The sequence below is a fragment of the Chrysemys picta genome, chromosome 12 (genome assembly GCF_011386835.1).
Source record: "Chrysemys picta bellii isolate R12L10 chromosome 12, ASM1138683v2, whole genome shotgun sequence".
Taxonomy (NCBI): Eukaryota; Metazoa; Chordata; order Testudines; family Emydidae; genus Chrysemys; species Chrysemys picta.
In genome coordinates this window covers 9,913,615-9,934,748 of record NC_088802.1, presented here as the reverse complement: position 1 = coordinate 9,934,748, position 21,134 = coordinate 9,913,615, and the positions used below count along the sequence as shown (strand labels likewise).

Here is a 21,134-nt window from a genome sequence, read left to right as displayed (position 1 = left end):
TTTAAGTGATCACAAGTGAGAAAGGCGTGAAACGTCCAAATTTTAAATCCCGAACTTCACCAAGCTAAGGAAGATTGGAAGGAAACAGCTTCTCTCACCCCACCAGATGTTGCAGGCAATTCACAGTTCTTAGTACCGAGGATGGATTTCCTTCCAGCCTTGGTCTGCCCTCCCCACTCCAAGGCCCCTGTTGCCTTTCAAACCATCTTGTTGCCTTCTGTAAAGATTGGAGAGGAGAGGTGAAAATGGAGGCAATTCTCCCTTGTTCCTTTGTACCACTCTCCTCTTTGAGGTTCACCCCCAGGTCGGGGGGCAGGCGACAATCAGTCTGTGGCCTAAGTGAGCGTCCAGCCGTCCTTCCGGTGAATTGTAACTCTCTTGTTCCCAGCTCCACAGCTGGTGAATGGCTGGCTAAGCAATTACTGGCCACTTAACACCTGGCTGGTGTGCAGATACCATTGTCTCTGGGGAGCTCGTCTGTGGGCATTTTCCAGATTTCCAGCATGGTTCAGTAACAAACCCATAGCAAAATCTCATAACTCCATACACAATGTTGATGCACACGATTTAACAGGACAATAATATGCAGGAGACCATCACTTTTCATAGGACACCTTACAGGGCTTGTACTTTGTACAAGATTTATCATCATTTTGTAACAGTGGTGACCAGAATAGCGTAGACCAGTGAATCTCAAATTTCTTTCATCGGGTCCCCCTTATTTGTGTCTGTCATCATTTAACCCCCCCCCAATCCCACAAGCAGAAATACAGCCTCCCAGCTCTGAACCAGCCCCTCTCAGTGGTGCTGTCTGAATGCAGAGGGGGCAGGGAGAAGGGGCAGACGAAGAGAGTGAGGAGAGGTAGCACCTCTCTACCCCGGTGCTCTCCCTCGCCTCATATCCCATGATCCCCAAACACTCAATAGCCCCAGCACCCAGCTCCCCTATTCCTAGGGTCTCTCACACCTTTGTGGATTCTCTGATGTTTAATGAGGTGCGGTAGCTGAAGGAAACTTTCCCTACAGACAAGGCATTTATGAAGTTGTGACCAGGGTCCCGGGCTGGCGGGACACACAGAGATCGCTCAGTTAGGGCAAACTGCAAAGAATGGGCCGACAATCCTCAAAACTAGTGGCTATTTCAATACTTAGATTAACCAAGCCAAAAAGAAAGCAGCTTCTACAATACGTTACTGGCTACACAGAGCCAAAGCACAGCTCCCTTAAAGCAACCCAGCCTTGGGCTCGCTGCCAGACAGCCGAGTTAAACATGATGGGGATTACTGAAAATCTTCTTCATCATATAATGACAGGTTTCAGAGTAGCAGCCGTGTTAGTCTGTATCCGCAAAAAGAACAGGAGTACTTGTGGCACCTTAGAGACTAACAAATTTATTAGAGCATAAGCTTTCGTGGACTACAGCATCCGAAGAAGTGGGCTGTAGTCCACGAAAGCTTATGCTCTAATAAATTTGTTAGTCTCTAAGGTGCCACAAGTACTCCTGTTCTTTTTTCATCATATAAAACGTTCTACCAATCCCGAAGGATCAGACACATCACCCAGCAAGTTAATGATTTCTTTACTTTTGACTAAAATACACGCTTACAGCCAGTTCTTATTAGGTAAACTAAGATTTCTCACAACAAGAAAAGAGAGCGTGTGGGTGAAAAGATCATGCAGAGATGAATAGAGTCCGTAGGTCAGTTTTACTTAGAGATGGTGCATTAGAATTGCAAAATTTCAGAATCACTTCATCAGGTGAACAATAGGCTGTTCAAGTAATCTTCTATTTCCTAAACATCACTGGTAATTAATTACATAGATTAAAATAAGGTAAATATCCATAAAGCAGTTAATAAACAGTTTACCACAAACTTTACAGAGACATGTAGACAATGACATTATTAGACTCAAATTTTATCTATATGTTAATATTTCCTTTTCATCTCAGATTTAACAGAACACAACCCTAGACAGGAACCCTTTGGTTACACTGTTAACCTCTAACAAGATGTAAGTAAACATAGACTATTACAATTACTAGCTTCTTCCAGTTCTTTAACCATAAAAGTTTACATTTCAAAGCTCTAGCTTATCTAATGTGGAATGGCGCTAATTAGCATTTACACACATTTCTAACATGTGTCTAAAGGTTGAATCTGGGTCAATTAGCCTGCAAGTTTCTTAACCCTTTCTGGCCATGTATCACAGAAGTTTAGATCCTGTGTGGATTCTCCCATGTTTAGTGAGGTGTGATTTCTGTGTGTAACTTTTCCCACAGTCCAAGCACTTATAGGGTCTCTCTCCAGTGTGGATCCTCTGATGTGCTATAAGATGTGATCTGTATGTGAAACACTTTCCACATTCCAAACACTTATGGGGTCTCTCTGCTGTGTGGCTTGCCTGATGTTTAATGAGGTCTGACCTCCGTATGAAATTTTTCCCACAGTCTAAGCACTTGTCCGGTCTCTCTCCTGTGTGGATTGTCTGATGTTTAATAAGATCTGACCGCTCTACAAAATTTTTCCCACAGTCCAAGCACTGATTGGGCTTCTCCCCCATGTGGATTTTCTGATGTTTAACAAGCTCTGACCCCCGTATGAAACTTTTTCCACAGTCTAAGCACTTACGAGGGTTTTCTCCTGTGTGGATTCTCTGATGTAAAACGAGGGCTGACCTCTGTATGAAACTTTTTCCACAGTCCACACACTTGTGAGGTCTCTCTCCTGTGTGGATTCTCTGATGTTTAGCAAGGTCTGACCTCTGTTTGAAACTTTTTCCACAGTCCACACATTTGTGAGGTCTCTCTCCTGTGTGGATTCTCTGATGTTTAACAAGGTCTGACCTCCGTATGAAACTTTTCCCACAGACTAAACACTTATGTGATCTTACTCCTGTGTGGAATGCCTGATGTTTAAGAAGGTCTGATCTCCATATGAAACTTTTTCCACAGTCTAAGCATTTATGGGGGCTTTCTCCTGTGTGGATTTTCTGATGTAAAACAAGGTCCGATGTGATTCTGAACGTTTTCCCACAGTCCAAGCACTTATGGGGTCTCTCTCCTGTGTGAATCCTCTGATGTTTAACAAGGGCTGACTTCTCTATAAAACTTTTTCCACAGTCCACACACTTGTGAGGTCTCTCTCCTGTGTGGATTCTCTGATGTTTAGCAAGGTCTGACCTCTGTTTGAAACTTTTTCCACAGTCCACACATTTGTGAGGTCTCTCTCCTGTGTGGATTCTCTGATGTTTAACAAGGTCTGACCTCCGTATGAAACTTTTCCCGCAGACTAAACACTTATGGGGTCTCTCTCCAGTGTGTAATGCCTGGTGTTTAAAAAGGGTTGACCTCCGTCTGAAACTTTTCCCACAGTCCACGCACTTGTGAGGTCTCTCTCTTGTGTGGATTGCCTGATGATTAACAAGGTGTGACCTCCGTATGAAACTTTTCCCACAGTCCACGCACTTATGGGGTCTATCTCCTGTGTGGCTTATATGATGTGTAATTATTTCTGACTTCCAAATGAAATATTTCCCGCACTGGAGGCATTGAACGGGTTTCTCTTCTGTGTGGCATCTCCCATGGTTATTAAGGTCTAAGCAGTTATTGAAGATTTCCCCACAGTCCAAGCATTGAAGGAGTTTCTCTCCAGTGTGGATTGTCTGATGCGTCACAAGCTGTGATCTCACAATGAATCCTTTCCCACACTGCAGGCAGTCCCTGGGTGTCTCTTCCTTGGGGTTTGTCTGCTGCGCCCTGGGATCCTTGTCTCCTCTCCCACAGTTAATATATTCATCCGCTTTCTTTCCTGGGTGGTTTCCCAGCAGCCTCTCTGACCTGTGCCAATTTACCCAGGCTTCTCCTTGTTCCCAGCACTGGGAAAAATTCCCTTCAGCTCTTCCCGTAAAGGTCTCCTGTGGTTCCACTTTACCAGGAACATCTGCATCATGATTCTCCTCTTCATTCTCACTCACTCTCTCATCACCTACTGGGAGAGAGACAATCCAGACAGGAGTCATTGTGCTGGGGAGAAAGAGGAATAGCACAGCGGGAAAACCCAACACAAAGACTGAGCAATTGGATTCTGCCTCCACATCCCACCCAAACACTCACAGGGAAGGAAACTCCTGCAGCTAACAGGGTGGTTGGAAAGGTGTGAGCGATATCTGCTGACTACAGCCCTGCCCTGAGTGAGAGAAGGAAGAAGATCTGAGGGCGTTACTCACACCATATTTTTGTGATTCTGAACTTTTTCCTTCATTCCCCAGATGGTTTCTGTGTCAGCCCTCACCTGTGTGGGCACCTCTCAGGCTCTCTCTTTCCTCGCAGGCCTGGAGATCGGGCACCCACGGCTCTTCCCCTCGTTCCAGCTGGGCGATCAGTTCAGGTTTGGGAATGGGAAATCCTGCGCAGGGGTGAAATCAGACCAGATCAGGGTGTTACGGGATGCTCCATATGCTTTCTGAAAATATGCTTATCAATATGAACATGACATAACTGGAACATGCTTTATGCAAAAGGTCCCATGTAAGGGATCATTGGAAAAGTTGTAATCTACTGAATATGGTTTTCCTATTTGTATGTATGTATCATTCTTATAGTTACAGTTAGGAATATGAAGTACAAATCTAAGGTCCCATTGTAATTATGCTAAGTGAGGGTCATTAATGATACTTTAGGAACTTGATTGCTCCATTTATTCAGAACAATGGGCTGAGAATGGTTTTGTTTACCTGTAAGTCTTCCTGTGTAGGTGAGGATCAGCCCATGAAAAATGGAGACTGGGGTCTTACAGAGGCATGGGACCATGTCCCCTGATACTGGAATCCATTTTAAACCGTGGACTTTTCCATAAGGAACTGGGAGGGGGTCAAGCTGGAACAAAGGACTCCCGCCTTTTGCCTAATCTATATAAGGGGGCTGCCAGCTGTGGTGAGGAGATCCCTGCTTATCACCCAAGATGTCTGCTGGAACTAAGGGATACTGAACAGCGGAAAGGATTGGGCCCAGATTAGATATCAGTCTAGTCTGTGAAAGAGGCTTATTGAAACATTTTTGACGGTGAGAAACTATTATTTGTAACCAGTTTCTTAGTGTATTTAGCTTAGCTTTGCATGTTTGTTTTATTTTGCTTATTGGCTTACTTTGTTCTGTCTGTTATTATTTAAAACCACTTAAATCCTACTTTTTATAATTAATCAAATCACTTTTGCTTATTCATAAACCGAGTGTAAGTAATTGCTATACAGTTCGTGCATATCTCTCTTTCAGTGATAAAGAGGGCGAACACTTAGGAAGTTACCCTGTATAACCTTTATACAGAGTACGACGGATTTATCTGGGGTTTAGATCCTATTGGGGCTGGGTATCTGAGTGCTGGAGATAGGTATCTTGCTGTGCTGTTTTCAATTAAGATTTGCAGCTTGGGGGCGTGGCCTGGACCCTGACTCTGTGCTGCAGCAGGTTAGCGTGTCTGGTTCAACAAGAGAGGGTATTGGGGGTCCAGGCTGGCAGGGAGAACAGGCTCAAGTGATAATTTCAGCACATCAGGTTACAGTCCCAAGGGGGTCTCTGTGACTGAACTCTTCGCACAGGGCGCATGGAGCATTGGGGGAGTGTCTGTCACAAAGGGCACTGTGGGAACGGATCCTGTTCCCGTGCTGTGCTGGTGGGAACAGGGCCGGCTCTAGGTTTTTTGCCGCCCCAAGCAAAAAAATTTTTGGCTCCCCACAACGCCAGCCCTGGGCTCTGCCCCGCCCCCCCACCAGTGCCCTCCCGCACCCCCGCAGCCCCAGTCCTGGGCTCCCCCCCTCAAACGGGACCACCTCGTTCACCACAGCAATCCCTGTTTACACTCGCAGTGGGGATCAAACCGTTTATCCTATTTTTATTTCACTTTAGTATGAATCTCGCCCCACCCCACCCCCATCTCCCGCAACCCCATCTTTAGTGCTCCAAATGCACATGGAAGGCATAGGGACTAACCTTCAAACTTTGTACCCGGAAAGGGATGGGGAGCTAGTAAAGAGGGTTCAGGCAGAGGAGCAGGTGTGGGGGTGCTTGGGGGCTCTACACTGGCAGAGAGGCGGGGTGTGATGTACTCGCGGAGGAGGGTGGAGGAGAGGGGGTATCAGGAAGGTTGTGGGAGAAGAGGTGCAGGGCAAGGGGGGAGGTGCGGGAGGAGAGGGCTGGGGGAGGGTACAAAGGGAGAGATGCGGGTGAAAGGAGAGTACAAGGGGAAGGGGTGCGGCGAAGGAGCGATGGAGGGAGGTACAAGTGGAGGGGCTGCGAGCGGGGTGGGGGGTGCAAGGGCTGAGAGGGGCAGGCGCTGACAGCTGCTTCCCCAGCCCCGTGCAGGCAGAGCCGAGAGGACAGACACTGACCCCCAGGTGCCTGAGCCGCGGGGGTCCCCCGGCAGGGCAGTATCCCCCGCTGCCCCGCTCAGAGCCGGGCTCTGCCTCTCCCCGCCCAGGGCAGGCAGCGCGGGGCTGAGGCGGGGGAGGTGCGTGGCGGGCTGGGTCCGGGGGCAGGAGGGGCGGCGGCAGCTCCCTGGCAGCTCGGGCTGCCCAGCCACTCGCCCTGTCAGCGCGCGAGCCGGGATCCGCGCCCCCTGCCCAGCCCGGCGGCGCCTGCACAGCCCCCTCGGGCGGGGAAACGCCGCGCCGCCCTGGGGAGACTCAGAGCAGCAGCAGGACCCCTCCCCCCTCCCTGCATCCCGGCCCCACTTCCCTCCCCCCTCCCCGGCTCCTCACCCCCAGGCTGGGCTGCAGGTCAGGCTGCCCGGCCGCTGGAGAGCCGGAGCATCATCCCCCGGAGCTGAGCCCCTCTCGCCGCCGCAGCCGGGCTCAGCTCCGGGGATGACGCTCCGGCTCTCCAGCGGCCGGGCAGCCGGAACCGCCGTCCAGCCTGTGCGACTCCGGCTGCCATGAGCGCCATCTAGCGACTGCAGCCAGAACTGCAGCGTCAGTTCCAGCACAGCCTGAAAGCCTCAGCTGACAGGGAACAGCTTGGTTCAGGGCCGTCTCCTGGCTTTTTGTGCCCCAAGCAACAAAAAACAAAAAAAGGGGCGGGGGGGGGGGCTGGAGTGCCGCCCCTTGGAAGGTGCTGCCCCAAGCACATGCTTGTAGCACTGGTGCCTAGAGCCGGCCCTGGGTGGGAATATGGAACCTAAGAGGACAGGAACATGGTAACTGAGCTGCCTTCGGGGAGGCAGGCATCAGGGGAGGTGACGGGAATTTTTACACCCTCACTAGGCGTTCCCAGGATCTCTGCTCTCTGGGGGACTTACTGACGCACACCCAGCTCTGGAGTTAAACCTCTGCCTATTTCTAAACCTGCCGAGCCCAGAGCCCTCCCCATGGCTGGAGCTATTTCCAAGAAGGGAGGTGAACAGGGATTCTCTGTCTGACTGGGAATCAGTACAGACAGGACAATGAATGAATTCTGTCCCTTTGAAACCTGGAGGGATGGGGATGAGTTAGCATGTCCATTAGGTTTTTCACCTGTATCCCATTGGAGAGGGTACGGAGATGCAAGTCTCCCTCACAGCACCTGTGCATTAGGGAACCCATTAGCCTCTGATCTAACTGACCTGGGAAGAACCTGACCAGAGTCCGACACGCAGACCCCACGGCTTCAAATAACCGAGGGGACGGGAATCCCTTACCCAGCGAGGCCACTGTCTCGTAGTTCTCCTGCATGACGTCCCTGTAGAGGGCTCTCTGAGCGGGGTCCAGCAGAGCCCCCTGCCCCTGGGTGAAATACACAGCCACCTCCTCGAAGGTCACTGGCATCTGAAACAACAAGAGTCCCCCACTCAGCATCTGCTGCTCCAGCCACAATCCCGCTATTCACAGGGAAAGGAAAAAAACTCGAAGGTCTGGGAGGGCCAGAGTAGCAGAATCTGACCCCTACCCGTCAGAGCAGCCAAGAGGCTTCAGGGGGTGGGAGAAGGTGAGAGCTCCTTATCCCCGCCCCCAGTACACGGAGCAGGGCAGGGTCTTCTCATTTCCCACACGCCTGCCAAGCACAGGCTGCTACGGGAAGCAGAGCTCTGAGCCAGAGACAGGGACAGGAATCCCAACAGCTTCCCTTAGTATTTCACAGCAGCCTCTGGTTACTGGGCTCAGGCTCCAGCCCTGTGCAGGGGGGTTATGTCCTGTTTTTGAAATGGGCGAATGTCCCTCTCCCCCACTACCACCAATGGGCCTACTCAGAAAATCAGCAGGTTTATCACACCCTGTCTCCTCCCTGTCTCTCCCTCCCTCTGCCCAGCCCCTCCCTGAAAATCCCCTACCTGAGCTGGCTCCATCACAGCCATTTCCCTTCCCTGTCTCCTGGAAGATGGGCCGATCTGGCATGAAACGTGGACGTGATTCCTCAACCTGTTGGGGCGAGAGGGGCGATGGGGGAGGTTACAGGAGCTGGAGTCCATGTCACACCCCGATTCCCCACCAGCCTCTTCAAACCCTCCCAGTAACAGCATCTCTGAGCCAAATGCTAGAAAAAGAGCAGAATCAAAGGGGCCACTAGCTGTGGAGTCAGAGCGCTCTATGTGCCTTGCCAGTGTGGACGGGGAGTGAGCTAATGGGCATGGGGCTCCTTTATTGCGCACTAACTCGCAAGTGTAGCCAAGCTCTTAGAGACTAACAAATTTATTTGGGCATAAGCTTTCATGGGCTAGAATCATGACAGTTATGCCCAAATAAATGTGTTAGTCTCTAAGGTGCCACAAGGACTCCTCGTTGGTTTTTCTCGTTTTTTAATAAATCCAATGTAAGCTGGGAGCATGTGTGCACACAGGAAGGAAGGGGGTCGCATGTGGATATTTGCCTTGTAACTAGGCACTGCCGGGGAAATGTAACTTGGACAGACGGCATTGTCTGTTACCCGTCGTACATGGGGATGGTCATATTGGTGTGTCTGTGACTGCCATGCTCACAAACGTGTGAGGACACAGTCTGGCAGGTGTAACAAAACATATTAAGTTCACTTCACTCACGTGATGAGTTTTGAGACCAGCCCATGAAATCAGTCAACTCTGCCCTCAAATTACATTATAATAGAAACAGGAACTGTTACAGTGTCACCCTGAGATGTGATTGCTGAAGCTACTCGCAACTATTAACATTTCCCATGATGATTTACTATTACAAATATAAATACCATGGCAGAATGACGTCCCTCCGCACAACACTAATGAAGTTGAAGATGAAGAGCTCAGAGTAATGAAAATAATGTTTTTATAAGGAACTAATGTACAGGAGTGAAACTGCCCAGACTGGATTCCAAGAGAAGTGAAACTCAGGGGAACAGGGACAGTGGCCGGGACACACGGATGAAGCGCTGGGCGGCTTTACACAGACACAGGAACTGAGACCCAGATTCTTTAAACACTCGAAGCAGGTGTGACAGTGAGAGCTTTGTGGGAGTGTCTGTAAATATTTCACTGGATCAAGTCTCCTTTAGCAGCTCAGTAACATCTTACGGGGGGGGGGGGGGGGGGGGGGGGGGGAGCGGCCCTGTCCGGGCTCTGCGATGCACTGGGCCTTTAAGGACAACGGCCCTGGGAAATGGGAGCTGAGATCCTGGGAAGGGGGAGGAAAACGCCCCTCTACCTCCCCCACCTTGGTTGTTTTTTGTTTTTTTTCCACCACTGCAGCTGGCTCAGCTCATCTGGGGGAACTTTTATCCCCTCTGCCCCTCATTAGTCCCGGGTTTTCCTCTCCGCCCTGCCTGGCAGGGTCTGTACCCGGCTGTCACCCCCCTCTGCTCCCCACGTGTCTCTGTCCCGGGCTCCCCCCGCCCCGCACACACCGGGAGCTGGCGGCAGCTTTCCCGGGCCCAGGGCGGGAATCGCAGCCAGCTCCGCTGGGAGCAGCCTGGGGCCAAACCTCCCCCTGCAGCCCGGGGGTGACTGGGGGGCGGGTCTCTCTCACCTTCCCTCCGAGCGGGGCCCCCCTGGGGCAGAGGCCGGGCAGGGAAGGGGCCTGGCCGGGCTGGGGGCTCTGCCCTGGGAGAGGCTCCTGGGGAGCAGCGGGAAGGGCCCTGCTGGAGATTCCCCTCTCCCGGCTGCAGCCCGGGCTCCGGGCTCCCAGCACCAGCCGCCGGGGCTCGGGGATCTCGCCGGGAGCCTGGACCCAGAGTCCCCGCAGCGGCTGCGAGTCACTTCCTGCTGCCGGGCCTGAGCCCAGCGATCGCTCCCCCCAGAGCCGCCTCCCAGCTGCTCCTGGGTCCTAGCGATCAACCCATCGCACTGCAGCATCTCTGTGTCCGGCTCCTGTTCCACTCACAGGCTCTAAGGTGAGAAGGGCCCATCGTGAGCATCTAGCCCAGGGGTTCTCAGGAACAAATTTTTGGTGGCCTCAGAGTGTGGCCAGCAGCTCTCGCTGGTGGCCGCTCTGACACTTTTTCTTAAAATACTTAATTAACTTTAGGACAAACCAATATATATGCACAGTGATAAGCGGGGGAAGGGTCCCACCATTGTGGGGGACATTCCTGGCTTATACACCACCCCGACGGAATCAAATAGCAAAAGGCACTGAATCCTTGCGCCCACTTCCTTCACCCAGAGCCTGCCTGACCTCGAGGGCTCCCCTTCCACTCTAGTCCCGGAAACACCGACGATGCTGGACCCAGGATTCCTGAGGGACTCGCCCCCCAGTCTTGTTGTGATCACTCAGGACAGAGGCTAGGGTGTCGTATCCCAACTCTGGGGTCCTCTCTTCACTCCGGACACTTCCCTGGTGTTGCCACTCAGCATTGCATAGAGTTCAGAACAAACACAATTTATTAAACAGCAAGTAATTAAAAAAATTAAGGACAAAAATGGCGAAAGGCGAAAGGAAGACACGTCACCCCGCTCTGTGGGGGGGAACCACAACCAGCGTCTCTGGAATGTCAGGGCAGTTCACAGTCTGCTCCTCATACATCCCGGGCCTTCTTCCCAGGCTCTCGCTGTGCTGCAGGGATGTGATGGGTCGGACACTTGCTCTGAAAGTGGCCACGTATCTTCAGGCTCTAGGTGGCAGGGCCCTTCTTTCCAGTGTCAGCCCCCTCCTATCGGGGTTATGATCCCCCTCCCAGTCTGGCCTGCAAGGCCTCTTGGCTGGGGGCATCTCTTTGCGCTGGGCTTTCTGCCGAGGGTTCCCCCACGCACTGCCCAGTTGCTCACCACATCCGGCTCAGGACTGGTCCAGGTCCAGCTTCTTTCTGCCTCCAGCCCAGCTCCGGCTGCTCCTCTCCCCTTAGCTCTGCCCTTCTCTGGCAGGCAGCTCCAGCTCACACAGAGGACGGACTCCTGACTCCTTCATTGGACGGCCTGCCCTGCTAATGAGGCTGACCAGAGTGTTAGCCTCTGACCGGTAGGAAGGAATTCATCAGTCTAGATGAAATTACTATAAGGTGGGTGCATGACTGGTTGAAAGACTGTGCTCAGAGTAGTTATCAATGATCTGGTGTCAAACTGGGAGGGGAATGGTGCGGGGCGGGGGAGAAGCCCCAGGTGGTTTCTTTAGGGGGAATAGCCCACCCAGAGCTTGCAGAGCAGCTAGGCTTCTCGAAGGGGGCTGCCAGTGGAGTGAAGTAGGGTGACCAGATGAGAGGAAGAAAATGTCGGGATGGGTGGGGGGTCTGTCACAAAAAAAAGACGAGTGCTGCCGGCGGAGCAGGAGAGAAAATAATCTCAAACGTCTCTTCTGAGCACCCTCAAGCGGAGCCTGCTGCCTACCCTGCCAAACGTCCCAGCCCAGGAGTAGCAAACACCCCCACCCCCCGGGCTGCATAGCTGGGGGTTCTTCAGGGCCACAGGCACTGGCTGGATGCCCAGTTTCCTTCGGCCTCCCCCGCACCTGTCCTAGCAGCTTGGCCCAAGGCCTCTCTCTGTTCTGCCTTCACTGGCTCAGCCCAGTGCCAGGCCCTCAGGCAGCCCGGACAGACCCATCCCTGCCATGAAGCGGACACGTGGTTCCCACAGGGCTTCTCCGGGGTCTGCCCCCCAGAGCTCCCCGCGATTCACCGTCCCAGGGCTCTGCCGCGGCCTCACACCTTGGGGAGCCGGTGATGTTACCGCGGAGCTCTGCTATGGCCCCATGCCCAGGAGCAACCGGAGTCCAGCCGGCCCCGCCCCACAGGCCCCCATGGCACGCAAGGCTTGTGGCAAAGTCCTACCGAGCAGGGTGGGGGAACCGGCGGCTCCCCACCGGCCACGGTGTCACTTCCGGCCGAGCGGCCAGTAGTAACCCCTTCTGGATCCGGCGGGGGAGGCTGGCTCATGCCGGCTGAGCAGGAGAGAGAAAAACAACACTTAAATATCGGGACAAACACTTAAATATCGTGACAGTCCCGATTTTATCGGGATGTCTGGTCACCCTAGGCTGGGGACAGGTATTTGTGTTTAATGGGATGGGCTTGAAACACCAATTGTACCTCCTTCTCTCTTGACTGTGGAATATCAGAGCTAATTTTGATTCTATTAGGAATCTGATTACAAGCTACTGAGCTGAATTCACTTTGGGCCAATGGTGTGCTAGCACTGTCTCCCCCTTATTACAAACTGAAATCACTGAGTGCTGGGGGGGGGGGGGAGGTAGCCTGAAGCTATATTCCAGAGCAGTTTGTGGGACAATGAGTAGAGTGGAGCAGCTTGGGGGATGGTAAGTGGGGCAAAGCAGTTTGTGGGATGACTGGAGCGGCTCACGGGACAGCAGATGGAGCAGAGTGGCTAGTGGTGAAGGGTCCCAGCAGAACCCCATGGAGAGGCAGGGCAGTCGGCCTCCGACCATGTAAGGTGCTCCTTAATGCCCCCGTGGCGCACCATCCCCCCCCTTTTCCACCCAGGCTGGGAGGTAAAACTCTGCAGATAAACTTTGAACTCTGGGGCTGCACTGACCAGGAACAGAGACTTTTTGGTTGTTGGACTTTTGGGTGATCTTTTTGGGTTGCTGGACTTAAGACCCTGAGGGGGAAAGGATATTGCCAAACTTACTTGGGGGTGGGTCTTTTGCTCATGGTTTGTGTTAGGAATCCTGATTGTGGTGTTTCCCCAACATAATGCCACATTGTTTCCCTCGTTTATTAAAAGGCTTTTGCTACACTCAGACTCCATGCTTGCAAGAGGGGAAGTATTGCCTCTTAGAGGCGCCTGGGGGTGGTATGTAATTGTTCCAGATCACTGGGTGGGGGTTCAAGCCAGTTTTGCATTGTGTTATTGAAACAGAACCCCTAGATACTGAACCCGGCCCTTGTTGCTGCCAGCTCAGACAGGCAGAAGTTTACATGTGCATTCAATATTTTTTTTATTAATAAACTGTATGATCTACTATGCAGTGGAAAGGGACTAATATTTCTTTTTAAATATTAAAAAGGTTTTTAATGCAATAGCCATGAAATTCCACTTGCAAAAGGTTTTTTAAACAGTCCTGAAAATATAGGAATGGTGGCTTGGTTCTCTCTCTTCTCCAAAAATGTGTTTATCATCAAGTGTTTGTCTAATGGGTATTTTAAGAATGGCGACTAAGCATCCTGTCATACAGCAAAAGTGTCAGTTAAGATTTCTTGAATAATAAACGTGCAACTAAGACCTGTCTTTGATCTTGCTTCAATTGTACCTTTGTTCTTTTTGGGGGGTGGACTGTTCTTACTTTGTCAGGGCTGTTGTCTGCATCTTCAGCCGTTGGTGTTTGCACTTCACTTTATCAGGGCAGGCTGCGGCTGGAGGTTGATTCCATTATCCAGGCATACCTCATTCACCCATCTGAACTAAGTTAATGAGGTTACAGCGGGGTTTTGCAAAATGGAGTAAGCATTTCAAAATGGGGTTTTAGTTACAATATGGAATCTTATTAAAACAAGTGTAATGAACCATTTAGAATGTTGGGAGGCAAACAGGAGTTACAATGTTAGAACAGTGAAGCTTGGTTTATTCATTTGATACAAAATAAAGTCATATTAATAATAGTAATTAAAGAAAAGAAACAATTTCATTCTTCAGCTCTACATTGACTCGCAAATGACCCTTCAATCCAGAGGTATTGAATGGGTCACACTTTATGTAATTGTCTCAAGGCTATATAATTTTTTTGAAACCATCTGAGCTGGTGGTTTCAGCATCCAACAGAACATGCCACACATTACAATTAACATTAAACTTATCAGAATAAAGAAAAGAATAATTGGGTGTAACAATTTTTAAAGTTGAAGACCAAGAGGGGGCCCATCCTTTAAGAATGATCATACCAATGGTGTGTTTATAATTTGTTCTGCTTGTGCAGATACTCTTTATATTTCAGATCCCTGATGTAAAATAGCCAAACTGCGTGTCTGAACCTGGGCCTGTGTGATTTCAGTCAGTTGGATAATTCGGTTATTTTTCTTCATTAGCTTGTACAGACTTGCCCAATTGACCCACAAAGACAAGTTAAAGTTTAGACTATTACTGGTATCCAGTGTATCAGTTCTTTAATCCTCATGAGTTGGGAAGTAATAGGTTAAAGTGGGAGTTTTTAACATAGTTACATTACACATACATTGCTCTACTGGTGGTTCTTGCCACAAAATCTCCTCTAATCCAATGGCGCTGTAGCGAGGTCATGACTCAACAGCACAGCGCCTCCTGCTGGTCGTCTAGGGAATTAGCTCTCCAGTGTACAGAGCGCCTCCTACTGGCCAGTGTCTCGCCTGCTGCTGGCACCCGTGTCCCTGCCAGACCCTGTTGCCCTTTACCTTGGGGTGCTGCCCCTGCAGTAACCCCTTATCCTGGGTTTCCCCTCCCAGGGGAACCCCCAACCCTCTAGTCCCACCTTGCCTCAGTGGCTACTGCCAGTCATCATCTAGCCCCCGCTCACTGGGGCAGACTGTGTTGTAATGGCCACTCATCATTGGCAAGGGGTTAGGACCTGCTGCCTTTGACTATCCCCGGGCTGCCCCTCTGCAGCCCTAGTACCTTTTCATAGGCCTTCACCAAGGCCTGAAGCCTGAGGGCTTAAAAGGCTGGAGCTCCCCAACTCCCTTTGTCCTTCCCCAGCACTGCTCCACTTCAGATACCTTACTCCCCTTCCCACTCACTCCAGGGCTAGTGTGCGACTTCTCCAGCTTCTGGCCCACAGCCCTCTTATCACGGCCAGCTGGGCCCTAATGGAGCTGGCCACAGCTGTGTACCATCCAGAAACATACGTAAGGAAAAGGTTATTTTCATGTTTTGTCAGCAGAGGAGTTAAGACTGTCATATCATTAGCTCGTACCCAATCCAGCTCCCTTTCTGTCAGCATAACAGCTAATAATTGTTGTTCAGAACACCACAAGGCTAACAGGTACAGCCCTTCGCAGCTCTCAGGAACTGCTAATGGTAAGAATTCACTACCCACAGCAGCGAGAGGTCCAACTTTGCTAAAAAAGGCCATCTGATGTAGCTGATTCCTACAGAGAGCAGTCTCACATACCGACGGTCTGAGAAACTGCTGTCTGTAGGAATTAGCTTCATCACATTGCAGTGATACAGGTCGCAGATCCCTATAGGTTGCAGTTTCATACCCGTGTGTGTGAAAATGCTACCTGTAGGAACGTGCTACCCGCAGCAGCGAGAGGTCCAACTTTTCTAAAAAAAGGCCATCTGATGTAGCTGATTCCTACAGGTAGCTGTCTCGCATACCAATGGTGCAGCAGTGACAGGTCCAACTTTGCTAAAAAAGGTATTTCAAGCAGTCTTACATGTAAAACCAACCTGACAGCTTTCTTTGACAGGGTAACAACCCTACAAGTGGTAGATGTGGTATATGTTGCCTTTAGTAAGGCTTTTGATACTGTCTCCCGTGATCTTCTCATAAACAAACTACGGATGGGCATAATGAGTGGGGTTTTCCAGGGATCAGTCCTGGATAAGTTTCTATTCAAAATCTTAATGATTGAGATAATGGCATAGAGTACACTTATAACGTTTGTGAAAATTTAAGGTCTAGAAAACATGACGTATGAGGGAAGATTGAAATACGATAACAGTTTTCAAGCATGTACAAATAAAGTAGCATCTTTTTACAAAAGCTGTTTCTCACACTATACGCATCACTAACTGCTACAGATAGCACATTTCTACACATAGCAATTTCACATACACTATAGTGTATGTGAAACTGCTACCTGTAGGCATTTGCTACATCAGGTAGCAGTTTAATACAATAGCAGTTTCTTACAATCTATATGTATTGATAAGTGCTACTACTAGCACATTCCTACGCGGAGCAGTATCCTGCACTACACCTACCGCTTCCGGGAGCAGCGCGGCATGGAGCCAGGGCAGGCAGGAAGCCTGCTTCAGCCTCGCTGCTGCCATCCTGGAGCCACTCAAGGTAAGCGGCGCCGGGCCAGAGCCCACACTCCAAACCCCTTCTGCACCCTGTACCCCAAACCGCTGCCTTGATCCCCCTGCTGCACCCCTCCTGCACTGAGCCCTCTCCCACACACTGCACCCCTCCTGCACCCCAACCCCCTGCCTTGAGCCCCCTCCCGCACTCCGCCCCTCCTGTACCCTGCATCTGACCTGCACCCCAACCCCCTGCCTTGAGCCCCTTCCTGCACCCACACCCTGCACTCCCTCCCACACCCCAACCCCCTGCCCCAGCCCTACATTCATGGCCCGGCATGCAATTTCCCCACCCAGATATGGCCCTCGGGTCAAAAAGTTTGCCCACCTCTGCTGTAAGTCAACCTAATATAGACAGGTCAACTTAGGTTTGGCATGTTGACGTACCCTTACAAGTAAAAGGATTTCTCTCACCCAAAATCTTTCAGCAGTCCATGCTCACTGGAAAGCCTTCCAGCTAGGACCACTCCCCCAGCTCAATGATGCTCCTATTGTCTTTCAAGTGATCTTGCTGCCCGCAGTAGAGATGGGGGAGGGGAGATGGCCAGAGGCCTTCCCCCCCCTTCTTATACTCTGACCCTTTATACTGGAAAGGTCTTTGCTGGGTCATGGAGTCAGGCAACTCCACGGTATACCGGTATACGTGAGCTCCAAACCGTCCTTCAGATGAATTGTAAATGTCTTTGTTTATCCCTTTCTTCCTATTGGTGGATGGCCAGATAAGAGTTTTCTAACACTGATGGCCAGTCCTTTGTCATCTCTGAGGAACTAGTCTGTGGGTGTTCCCCAGAACTATGGCATCTTTCAGTAACAAACAGGGTTCCCATATGTCTGGGATTTACCAGACAAAGCCTCTTTCTTTAGCCTAGTGTCTCTGTCGGGGAGATTTTCCCATAACAGCAAATGTACGGGGGTTTTGCAGAGCAGACACACTGTAGCTCAGAAACAGCCCCTGATTGGTCATCTACCCAATTGGGTTCTTCCCCTGCACCCACAGCTGATTGGTCCATTCCCCTGTATACCTGCAGCTGATTGATTGATTGCTGCCAGATCCCGCCCACCCAGACCCCAGCCCTGAGGAGGGAGGTCTTGCAGATAGGCACTGACTGACAGCTGTCACTGCGTTGTGGGCTTGTGCCAGCGCCTTGCCACTGTGACAGCGACTGACACTGCCCTCACCTTATGAATACCCCCACCACAACCCCTCTAACCCATAGCTCCCCATCCCCCCCAGTTTTTGGGGCACCTGGGATATGGTCACCCTAGTAACAAACATACAGTAAAATCTCACCATTCTACATGCACTGGTGTCACACCCATTTCAACGGCAGATCATGAGTTTTCCAATGATCCCTCACCAGGCAACCACGCACCGCACCATAACAACTCTAACTCAGGAACCAATCCATGCAACAAACCTTGATGCCAACTCTGCCCACATATCTACACCAGCAACACCATCACAGGACCTAACCAGATCAACTACAACATCACCGGCTCATTCACCTGCACGTCCGCCAATGTTATATATGCCATCATGTGCCAGCAATGCCCCTCTGCTATGTACATTGGCCAAACTGGACAGTCACTATGCAAGAGGATAAATGGACACAAGTCAGATATCAGGAATGGTGGTACACAAAATCCTGTAGGAGAACACTTCAACCTCCCTGGCCACACAATAGCAGATGTAAAGGTAGCCATCTTACAGCAAAAAAACTTCAGGACCAGACTCCAAAGAGAAACTGCTGAGCTCCAGTTCATTTGCAAATTTGACACCATCAGACCAGGATTAAACAAAGACTGTGAATGGCTTTCCAACTACAGAAGCAGTTTCTCCTCCCTTGGTGTTCACACCTCAACTGCTAGCAAAGCACCTCACCCTCCCTGACTGAACTAACCTTGTTATCTCCATACTGATTTATACCTGCCTCTGGAAATTTCCATTACTTGCATCTGATGAAGTGGGCATTCACCCACGAAAGCTTATCCTCCAATACTTCTGTTAGTCTTAAAGGTGCCACAGGACCCTCTGTTGCTTTTTACAGGCCTACATTGTACACGATATATCAGAACCATACACAAGTGGTGAACATGGGGAACAGGGGGTTAGTCACAAGAGGGATGCAGTGTGGGGTGAGTGGGGCAAAGATAGTCTCTGTCATCCCAACACAGGACACTGTGGTGAGGGGCAGGCGGAGACGAGCTGGGCTGTCGGGTTCCTCATCTCCTTCTGGCCTCAGTGATGGGGGTCGGCCTGGCTTCAAGGCTGCCCAGGTGTGTTGACATCCCCGGCTCCCTTCTTGCCTGTGCCCAACCTCAGCATCTCAGCAATATGGAAACACTGCCCTCTCCCCCTATCCTTGTTTGGGGTCCTTTAGAGTTAAGGGGCAGCTTCCCATGACACTCACAGGCCAAGTCTCGTCGCTCTCTGGCTCTGATGCAGCAAGTTCACAGTTCTCAGCCTCAGCCTTCTGGCTCTGAGGAGCAAACCCAGCATTTTCATTCCCCCCCCCACCCCCTGACCTTCACCCCCTCCCAACGGTATCTCACATCACTGCAGGGATCAGGCAGTAACTTCATTCCCAGTTTCAGTCTCTGCCTCTTGGAGTCGATCTAGTTTGCACCATCAGCATTTGTGCTGAGAGATACTGATCACTGTCATTGTTCAAACCACACACAAAAATCTCATGACAAAGGGTTAGATAAAGATTAAAATAAAATAAAATCTAAAAAAAGACTATTCTGGCAAATGATCATTTGTCTCGGGAAGTCCTCAATAAATCTGAGTTACATCCTGTCAAACTCAACTAATATCAATTCATGTGACCAAACGGCCGTCACCAAGAGGAAAAACCCACAATCTAGAATGGACGATAAGACACTTTCATGTTCTCAGAGAATCCTTCAAGATTCAAAATCCAGAAAATAAAGTTATCCCTTTATCCAGTGGCAAAACCAGCTTCACTTCTTGCCTCATTATTTGGTTGTATTAGTTGCAAAGGTTTGAGCATCATTATACTAAAAGAGAAAGAACGACATACACACACAGGACCCTCTGTTGCTTTTTACAGATCCAGACTAACACGGCTACCCCTCTGATACTACACACACACAAAAATCCTCCCCATCTACAAATGATCTGCACTAAGCCTAGAAAAAGCTGGGAAGCCATTTTACCAATAGATGGAAACAGGGCTATGAGATATACCTATCTCATAGAACTGGAAAGGACCTTGAAAGGTCAGTTGAGTTGAGTCCAGTTCCCTGCCTTCACAGCAGGACCATGTACTGCCCCAGATCCCTAAAAGGATTGAACTCACAACGCTGTGTTTAGCAAGCCAATGTGCAAACCACTGAGCTATCCCTCCTCCTAGTAATTTAAACTGTCAAATTCTGCTTTGAGGTTCATTGGGATTTCCTCACCCACTCCCAGGTCTGTGACCCTTTCTTCTCCAGCATCTGATTTAGGATCATAGACATAGAAACTGTGATTCCTAAGCATAGAGAGCCAGGGACACGGTGGTAAGTGACACCTTGAGAGACGGAGGGGTAGAATGAGGAGAAGGTTAAAACTCTCCGTTGCTGGGACAGAGGCTGCTGTGTCGAGGGTGGAGGGATGGGGGAAGGAGGGAATCCCTTAGACTCACCCCCATCATCCTCAAATAGCACAGAAGCTAAAACACCACCGTCTACTGTCCCTGCTCCCCATTTTTTTAGCATCTCGTTAATTCTGCTCCATAAGGGAGAAAATGGACAAACAGTAAATGCTTTTTAGCAGGGCCTGGAGTAATCTGAGACTATCTGGGAATGAGACAATCCGGCCCCAAAGGGAGAATTTAGGGACTAACAATCACTCTGCTAATTGGGAGGGGGTCAGAACACATAAGTAAGGCTACAATTTTGTTACAGAAGTCACGGAAGCTGTGACTTCCAGAGACCTCCGTGACTTCAGCCCATTTTGCTCAGAGCTGTGGGGTCCCCACATACCTCGTGGTGGCTGAGAGCTGCCCCCTAGATCACTGAGCCCGTGACTTGTCCATGACTTTTACTAACGATATCCATGACAAACAGGGGTGGCAGGTTTGTAGAAATTTTGGTGGTGCCCAGAACCCGCCCCCCCCCCAAACTCCACCCCTCATCTGACTAAGGCTCTGGGAGGGAGTTTGGGCAGGGGGAGGAGGTCTGGGGTGCAGGCCCTGGGCTGGGGCAGGGGATTGGGGTGCAGGAGGGGTGCAAGGTGTAGGCTCTGGGACGGAGTTTGGGTGCAGAAGGGGTGAGAGGTTGGGCTCTGGGAGGGAGTTTGGATGGGGGAGGGGGTCTGGGTTGCAGGCTCTGGGATGGAGTTTGGGTGCAGGAGGAGGCTCTGTGCTGGGGCAGTGGGTGGGGGTGCAGGAGGGGTGGGGGGTGCAGGCTCTGGGACGGAGTTTGGGTGCAGGCTCTGGGCTGGGGCAAGGGGTGGGTGTGCAGGCTCTGGGACGGAGTTTGGGTGCAGGCTCTGGGCTGGGGCAAGGGGTGGGGATGCAGGAGGGGGTGAGGGGTGCAGGCTCTGGGAAGGAGTTTGGGGCAGGAGAGGATATGTGGGAAGGGGGTGGGGATGCAGGCTCTGGGACAGAGTTTGGGGATGGGAGGGGGTATGAAGGGAGGGGTTGCAGGGGTGAGGGCTGTGGGGTGATGGGTGCAGGGTGGGGTTGGGGATGAGGGGTTCATGATGCAGGAAGGGGCTCAGGTCTGGGGCAGAGGATAGGAGTGCAGGGGGATGAGGGCTCTGTCTGG

The 21,134-nt window shown here is 50.9% G+C and overlaps 2 protein-coding genes across 9 annotated transcripts in view; one reads left to right on the top strand and one right to left on the bottom strand.

The window, feature by feature from the left end:
- The window catches only part of LOC122173351 (zinc finger protein 260-like), a 56,744-nt gene extending 46,458 nt beyond the window's left edge, over window positions 1-10,286 (bottom strand). For 3 of the 8 annotated variants that reach the window (XM_065564393.1, XM_065564380.1, XM_065564381.1), the window contains exons 1-2: window positions 9,940-10,286; window positions 8,298-8,385 (exon numbers count right to left, since the gene is read on the bottom strand). In XM_065564393.1, the coding sequence (XP_065420465.1) occupies window positions 8,298-8,385; window positions 9,940-10,265 (414 nt within the window). In that variant the 5' untranslated portion in view covers window positions 10,266-10,286. Of the gene's footprint in view, window positions 1-1,687; window positions 3,990-4,292; window positions 4,407-7,667; window positions 7,795-8,297; window positions 8,386-9,166; window positions 9,470-9,939 lie in introns of those variants that run through there. The other 5 variants (XM_065564382.1, XM_065564383.1, XM_065564384.1 and 2 more) reach the window with 4 other exon arrangements.
- Window positions 1-21,134, top strand: part of LOC101948742 (zinc finger protein RFP-like) — a 1,201,957-nt gene that overhangs the window by 1,084,398 nt on the left and 96,425 nt on the right. The gene's annotated exons all lie outside the window — the stretch shown is intronic.